Source organism: Poecilia latipinna, unplaced genomic scaffold (genome assembly GCF_001443285.1).
Source record: "Poecilia latipinna isolate Pla-1442-1.1 unplaced genomic scaffold, P_latipinna-1.0 Scaffold874, whole genome shotgun sequence".
NCBI classification, from domain to species: Eukaryota; Metazoa; Chordata; class Actinopteri; order Cyprinodontiformes; family Poeciliidae; genus Poecilia; species Poecilia latipinna.
The window spans coordinates 191,234-199,388 of NW_015113490.1; the positions used below are offsets into that span (position 1 = coordinate 191,234).

General features: G+C 40.8%; 1 protein-coding gene across 3 annotated transcripts in view; it reads right to left on the minus strand.

Annotated features, from left to right (window-relative positions):
• Positions 1 to 7,424, minus strand: part of ets1 (v-ets avian erythroblastosis virus E26 oncogene homolog 1) — a 45,745-nt gene extending 38,321 nt beyond the window's left edge. The window contains exons 1-3 of one of the 3 annotated variants that reach the window (XM_015048305.1): positions 7,270 to 7,424; positions 5,947 to 6,048; positions 1,971 to 2,118 (exon numbers count right to left, since the gene is read on the minus strand). In XM_015048305.1, coding sequence (XP_014903791.1) covers positions 1,971 to 2,118; positions 5,947 to 6,015 — 217 coding nt within the window. In that variant the 5' untranslated portion in view covers positions 6,016 to 6,048; positions 7,270 to 7,424. The remainder of the gene's footprint in view (positions 1 to 1,970; positions 2,119 to 5,946; positions 6,049 to 7,269) is intronic. The other 2 variants (XM_015048302.1, XM_015048303.1) reach the window with 2 other exon arrangements.
• Between the last annotated feature and the right edge of the window lie 731 nt (positions 7,425 to 8,155).

Here is an 8,155-nt window from a genome sequence, read left to right on the forward strand (position 1 = left end):
GGTTTTGGGGGTGGGGGAAAAAAAAAACTACAAAACGGGAAAAAAAAAAAAAAAAAAAAAAAAAAAGCCGTTGCTGAAAGAATGCCGTAAGACGTCCTACGTGAAGCATGCCAAAGATCATAGGGATCAAACAAGACATGTGGAAGAAGGTGCTCTGCTCAGATAAGACTAAAGTTCAACTCTTTGGCCTACGTGTGTAGGTGACTAAGGCTGAATGTCACCCTATACCCTGAAACGTAAAGGTGGAAGCGTCACACTATAGACAAACTTTTCTTCAACAGGTCAGGGAAGCCGGTAAGAGTTGGTGATAAGGTGAAGCAACACACATATGGCATAAACATTGAGTAAAAACTAATAAGTGCTGCAATGGACTTGAAATTGAGGCAGAAATTCGCCTTTCAGCAGGACAAGAACCCTAAAACTCAGTTCCTTTGTCTGGAATGGTTCAGACATGTTTTAGAATTATGTAGTTGAACTCCAGACTGATATACAATTAAAATTGAAACATTCAGTCTATTTATTTATTTATTTTTTACTTTTGAAAACTGTTCTTTGCGTTGAGATAAAATACATTGGAGTTTATAGTTGCATGAAAAAAAAAGAAAAAAAAAAAAGAAAAAAAAGAAACCAAACTCAGTATGAACACCGTTATCTGGCACTGTATTTGGAAAAAGAAAGAGCCTTTTTGAGAGTTTGAGAGAAATGAGTCAAAGCAACGGCTCAGCATGTGGAGTCTGTGTCAGAGGTTTTTTAGCTGCGTTTGAGGTTAACAGCAACTCATAACGGCCTGCGCCTGTAGCACAGAAACCTCAGCAACTCCACATGACACCCCTGCGTAGATGCAAATGACTTGAGTATCTCCAGGTGTCTAAAAATGTTAAAAATGCGGTCTGCTTTGATTTGAGTGGCGGACGACGGCAAATAAAAGGTCAACCCTCGGCCATTTCTTTCCACTTCGCAGCAATGTTTACGTCAACAGTTTAGCGCTGGGAGGAATGAAGCAAACGCTCCAAAGGAGTGTGTCTCTGGCAACAAACATCAGCAAATCCCATCAAATCCTCACTCCCTCTCATGCAGTCACAAATATGCATACACACACATTTGGTTACTTAGCCCCCCAACTCCTTCCTCGAACTCCACCTCCCTTCACTGCCACCTCTCCTGGGACCAAACTTGAGGCTTGGGAAAAAGATGGCCGCCCTTTGGCCCCCTGTCTTGCCCCCTTGCATCCAGCACAGGGAGGTGACGGAAGAAAGCTTGTGTCCCCCAGGCACCCCCACCCTCCTTCCATGGCGCGCATCCCAGTCCACCAGCATCAATCACTTTTGAGGACTACAAGGGGCCAGAGTCAAACACAGGGAAATGCACTGGAAAGAATGTTCTAGCTTAAAATAAAACTGATTTGAAAAACAATTCAATACAATCTAGAATGAGAGGAGAGGGGACAGTAAATATTCAGGGAATGTCTCTGTCCCCAGAAATACAACAGGAGGGAGATAGGATAAACAGAGGAACTGGAGGGCGTCTGGTAAAGGCATTGCCCCTCAGGGTCGGCATAACCATCATCCCTTGTGCGGCAGATCAGGAAGAGCAGGCCAAAGCTGAGACTTCACATGTGTGCTCAAGTGAAAGTTTGCTTCTATAGCTGTAGTTATGTGGAGAAGGAAATCTGTTTGCCCCAGAACTCAGCTGGACTGACTCTTCACATGTTAGATTCAGGATTGAATTTAAGATCCAGATGAGTTCTGAGTTTACAGGAAAATGTTAAGGTCCTCATGATGTTATTTGTTCACTTATGTTCTCTAAGAAACCAAAGACACTTTCACAGAACACCTGGATTTATCCTCAGAATAAATTCCACACAGATGGAGTTTATCTACATCTTTGACTACCTTTGGAGGTAATTGGCTACGCAGGAGGTTATTTAGCTTGTATAGTAACCTGACCGGAGCCGTCTCCTTATTTCTTACCTGTGGGACACATGTCATGGCCTTCTGGGACCTCCTGAAGGGGTATTTCATGTGGATGAATTGGTTGTGAGGGGTAGAACTGCTGCTGAGGGTGAACCACACCTGGGAGCTGGTTTTGAGGGCCCATTGCCACTCCTCCACTTTGTCTCTGGAGACAAACAGAGGACACATGTTCCACATTTAACGTCCATTCATGTATGTTTAGTGTTGCATAATTAGTCTGCACGGGACAGTTGATGAAGAACAAATTCTGCTCTCTTCCTACTATAAATATTGTGTTGTTTTGACAGCTGTCAAAATGTACATTAGTAATTAATTTGATTCTGAATGTCTCTCATGGTGACATATCTGATGTTGTTTTGTTACAATCCATACGTCATCATGGATGTTGTAAACCTTAACACAAAGAAATCTGTCTGGTGGCTTTTACTTATAAAGTAACCTTAGATTTTGAAAGACGCATTTTTTCTTTGTTTTCGTGTACAGATAAGCCTTGCATCTAAATTTGACTCATCGGGTTTATCTTTGCTGTGTGTGTTTTATTTTGTTTATACAGCAGCTTATCATGGAAACATTCATGCAAGAAGCTGAACTAGATGAGGAGGGGGGGGAGTCTAACGTCAGCACTTGATGCAGGAGTCTGGAGATACTGGATTCTGTTTGGATACAGCAAATGCAGGGAGGGAAATAGCCAATAGGCCATTTTAGCTCTTTTTTTTTAAATTATTATTATTTTTACATTTTGGAATGATAATAAGTAGATGACTAATGTAGTCTGTGTTTCCATTTTTAGTATATGGGCATAATACCAAATGTGCTTCATTTTTAAACTTCTCCAGAAAGTGTCTCACTACTCGGACATTTATTTATTTCACGTTTGCAATTTAAGAAAACTAACCACAATGCAAGACTTCCAAATGTTGTTTGTCATTTATGTGTGTCTGACAGCCTGGCAGACAGAGTGATCTGATAAGCAGCCTCTGTTTAGGCCGAGCAGCATTTATCATCCAGGTTCACGGATGGCTAATGTGGTCAGACGAACGGGGAGGGCAGCTTTGAGAGATTTGCATGGAGCGCTGTTATCTTCTATCGAGATTGTCAGCAAGTGGGGTAAGTTAGATAGGCACGGAAGGAGCTACATGGGAGATCTCTAGATTACGCAAACATAGAGACATGATAAAATCAAACCTGAGATATCTCTTGATCAGTGTGAGTGTAGATCAACTTTCAATGTCAGGCCAGCAGTTTATGTAGGTTTGAAAACAACATTTTTTTACCTTAATTTAAATACAGAATATTCCACCTTTGTTAATGTTTTGCTACTCCTCTCTGCTTTATTTCCATAAAGTACCACAAACTTTTCCTCTTTTAACCTATTATGATTATTAGACTCTGCTTCTTTGGCTAGATTTTTCACGAGGAAAGCAATTCTTACATATTTAGCACATTTGGTCATAATGATTAACTGCATTGTGCTTGTTCCAGGTCTACTTCAAGACAGAGTGTCTCTCTGATCTGTAAAGTCTTGTGATTCACAACCCACCGTTCTACCCCTGCCAAACTATTTTGAATCAGTCTTGCGTTTCTATGGAGACACACAGCTTTGAGAGAGTAACTTTTCAGCATCACCTATTCATGCGACTGACATTGTAGCATCTCCAGCAGGCCAGGCTGACTTGAACTTTAGTGAAAATGCCTAAAACTTCTGGGGCTTGAATGTAGCAATTTGGTGTCGACATTTTGATATTCAACAAGTTCTCATTGTCTTTTTTATTGTATTATTATGGTCTCAGTAATTTGTTCCTCACCTTCCTGTATTTACTCACATTTACTGAGCATTGTGTACTCTAATGCTATCATTAAAGCCCCCGCAAATTCAAGGTGAGAAGGAGTACACAATTTAACAATTTCAAGTTGCAAAGTATTTTTCATGAGCCAGTTGGTGCTAGTATGCAAATTTGCATACTTATGTAAGTCTGAGCTAGTATTGTGAGTTTTAGAGGAGTGGTTCTGTGCTTAAGCTTGGATCTGTATTTGGGAATCGGTAGTAAAAATGAAACATTGAAAGAGTGAGAGACAACTTATACATGCTGTGCGGGGCAGCCTCACCTCTGTCAGACTGCCGCAGGGCAGCTGTCGTAACAGTCCAGTGACTTACCACCGTCAGAGTGTGAATGTGTGCCTGAACCGGTGAATGACTGAATGTAGTGCGAAATGCTTTGGGGTACTCTGGACTTGATAAGTGCTTTACAAGTAGAGGCCATGTGCCATTTGTAACATTGCATTTGGACCCATTTTATTGGGACTGAAGCATACCATGAATGGCCAAATAAAATAAAACAGTTTGTAATAATCCTAAAAAAAAAATGTTTTTATTACCAAAATAACATTATTGAAAGCTCTTTTCTCTTAGAAGACAGGTGGAAACTGAGAATATTATGCCATAAAGAACACTGTATTTATCTTAGAGCAGCAATTAGGACTGCAAAGGTTTCAAACTAATCCATTAATCAGACTTAGCTTCTCTTGTTTCAGGTCAATTGAATTGCCAAAACAATTTGTATTTGTCCCATTGCAACCTAAATCTTTATCTGTTAAACAATGGAATGTTTATTTTTTTATTTTTTTTAATGTCTTTAAATTTACCCATTCTTCTTGACAGAACTGTTTTAACTTGAGTCGGGTTTGTAGGCCATCTTACTCACACACACCTTTTCAGATGTGCCAATGCATATGCATATCTCAGAAGAATGTACGTTGGCTACTTCAAAATATTGATTTTGTTGTGTTTTAACCATTTTTCAACAAATTTGGTACAATGCTTAGGGTCATTGATATATTGGAAGAACCATTGTTGTCTGACGTGTCACACATCACAACGATCATGTGTTCACTCAATTAAAATTCACACAATAAATTATTACAATACATTTTTGCTAAGAAATGCCTAAGTATTTAACAAATAAAAGAAGCTATGAGTTTTCACAACTTATGTTTGTCTCTTGGTCTTTGGGATCCAACAGTCACTTCATTGCAAACATGAAATACATCAAACATACGGCTAGCCGTTTTTTTTTTTTTGTTTTTTTTGTTTGTTTTTGCCAAAATTTATGTAAATTCAAGAGAACAAAGTTACCAATGTGACATGGCTTCACCTTTCGACCAAGCAACTGTGGTATACAGTCTTCTCAATTTCAAAGGCAAGCCTCACCACCTGAGCCAATTAGGAACTCTGTAGCTGCATCCTTCCGTATTGTCTATCAGACCAGGGAGGGGTTGCCATTTGCATGTAACCTCAGTCTATTATCCTAATGTGCTGGTGCTCTGCATACAAATGGAGGCATTTATTTTGCCGCTCCTTGGCCTTCACCCTTCAAATGCTCACCTGACAGGAATTCAAATGTTCCCACCTACCACTGTCTCTGACTCTGTGTTCGGTGCTCTCATTTCGGAGGCTGGAAGAAGCCTCGGTGCTCTTCCAAACAGATTGCTGGCTTTGCGGGGGAAAGGTGTCTGCCGACAGGGATTGTCTGATTGTTTATTGGCAATGTCAGAGGCCTGCAGGTCTCATGATTTACAATATTACTTGCTAAATAGGAGCGCATGGTGCAGGGCGGTTGTGCAACCTGGGGGAAAAAGCTGTCTTGTTCAACAACTGTTTCCTAATTGTAAGTGAAATCCTGAGGAACAATCTGTACAAACAGAAACGGTATTATTGCAATGCTGATGGATTAAGCTCTTCAGAAAGTGTGTGCACCTTATGTACTGATGGAATCCAGAGTTGCTAAGCACACAGACAGCGACTTCTGCACACATTCTTGCAAAGTGAGCTCCTGACATACGTACGCACACACACACACGCACACACACACACGCACGCACACACACACACACACAGACTTCAACCCCTCTTACTGCAAGCCAGCTGTGTGGTAGGTAGCCCTAACACAGAGATAATTTACGATGGAGGTCCTACCGTTGCGCCCAGACGGTCACAGGGGTGAAGAGCTGGGTAGGAAGAAACTGGATCCATGTAGTAACTCATCACGGACGCTGCGGACAGGAGAAGCAGGGCCTGCTGAATGGATCAACATTCAAACAGCCCAGGCAGGGTGGGATGAGCTATCTGTCACACATTGTTTACACTTGGTGTGTACAATTGTGTAGAATTTGCTGTGTTTGTGAGTGGGGCTTGAAGGAAGGGGGGGAAGGAAAAAATTGAACTAGGTCTCAGCAAGCTCCAACAGCTACTAGAAGCTTAAAAAGAAAAGCTTTCAAAAAATACACATATACACACACATATATGTATATAACTGGATCTTTATTTAAGTAAATGATGTAAATGATTCCATCCTCTACAAATCTGACATTCCCATCACTTCCCCCTCTGTCGCTTTCCTTTCCTATTATGCTATCACCTCCTTTCATCAAACCCAAATCTTCTTCTTCCTCCTCTTCCCCCTCCTCCCCTCTTCCCCTTTTCCTCTTCTCCTGCTCCTCCTCAACTCGCTCCCAGACATTTTACTTCTCACTTAACTAGACGCGAAGCTGCAGGATTAGTACACTAGAGGGGAAGCGGTGTATATGGGCAGTAGCATTCTGCAACACAGGTCCCCATCTTCCTCACATTCATATGCTAAGCAATTTGGCATTTCTAGACTGTGTGGCAGCTGCTGACAGACTGCTCAGTGTTCAATGCGTGCAGATGTTCAGCAGCTCAAAAAGAGTCAGATGCGCTTGTTTCAGAGGAGAGGGGTGGGAGGAGGGATGCCCATACACAGAGTGAATAAAACTCAAATCAGTTCTGCCATTCACCTTGTTTTTTTTATGTTTTTTTTTTTTTTTTTGCTTTTTTTTTATCTAGGCAGTCTTCAAAAAAAAAAAAAATCAAATAAATGCATTACAAAAGTTTGTTATTTACAGTAGAGTTGTTCATAACAATAACCTCGACCTATATGGGACATTATAAATAATTGGGAAAAAAAGTTGAAGAGAGTGCAGTTAATATATGTTTCTTCAGAAACACACACACACACACACACACACACACATATATATATATATATATAAAAAGAAGAGACATTTGCACACACAAACACATATACGGAGATATGAACAAGCAGAAAGTAAAGCACCTTAGTTGCAAAGAAAAAAAAAAAAAAGACCGCTTCACATCAATACATCAGAATTCCTGTCGGGAGGAACTGAAACTTTACAGGCAGCACTTTTCATCGCGCCCAGACAAAAGCCTCATTCAGTCAGTCACGTTTAGTTTAAGAGTACAAAACTTCTCACTTACCGATTGTAGTGCGCAAAGTTTCCTGCGAAGCCAGAAGTGCTGGGCAGCTAAGAATGACAGCTGAGCGGCGGACTGCAGAGATGCTGTACCTGCTCGCAGCGAGTCCCGCAGAGGAAGGAATATTATGCACGTTTCAAGTCCCTCCCTCAATCGCACGGTGATTCTCTCCAAATCCCAGTTTTCCTCTGCGTGGAGCAGTCTCTGGACTTTACGTGCAGCCAAAGTACAGGTGGAATCTTTCACAGAGCCTTGGATAGTCGACGGGAGATTACAGATTATTCCGTATTTCTACAGCCCTGCAGCTCCAAAATATTTACAGGTGCAGCTAAATATTTTTTTTTTTTTTTTTTTTAATCTAGGCAGATTTAAAAAAAAAATCTGTACACAAAGTGTACACAATCAACAAAGACAGCACTTTATTTTCGGGTCAGCCCGTCATGCTTTTGATATTGCCTTGAGTCTAGGTGTGTAACAATTGCAGCTCATGTCCTGGTTTTATCTGCATGTGATGGCTCTTGAAACACTGACCTCAACCTTAGTTTGCACTTTATGAATCTCCTCTGAACTCTGAACTGGAGTTTGCGCCACGATCCTCCCAAGGTTGCAAGCACTGAAATATGGCTAATAGGAAGATAATCCACAAAAGGTCACATCTAAAGAAGCTGTCTGTTCAAATGGAGAAGCATACAAAGATAATAATTGTAAAGTTAAGTGGAAGGCAAAAGTGTGTTGAGTGCTCGAAATAACTCTTGATCAGTGTGAGTGTTATTTCTGTTAAGTACACAAATAAGATAGATGATTAAGGATTTTTTTTTTCTCTTTAGCTAAGACATGACACTGCTGACATTTCTTTGGGTTAAGGAATTGATTAACATGAGGAATATGG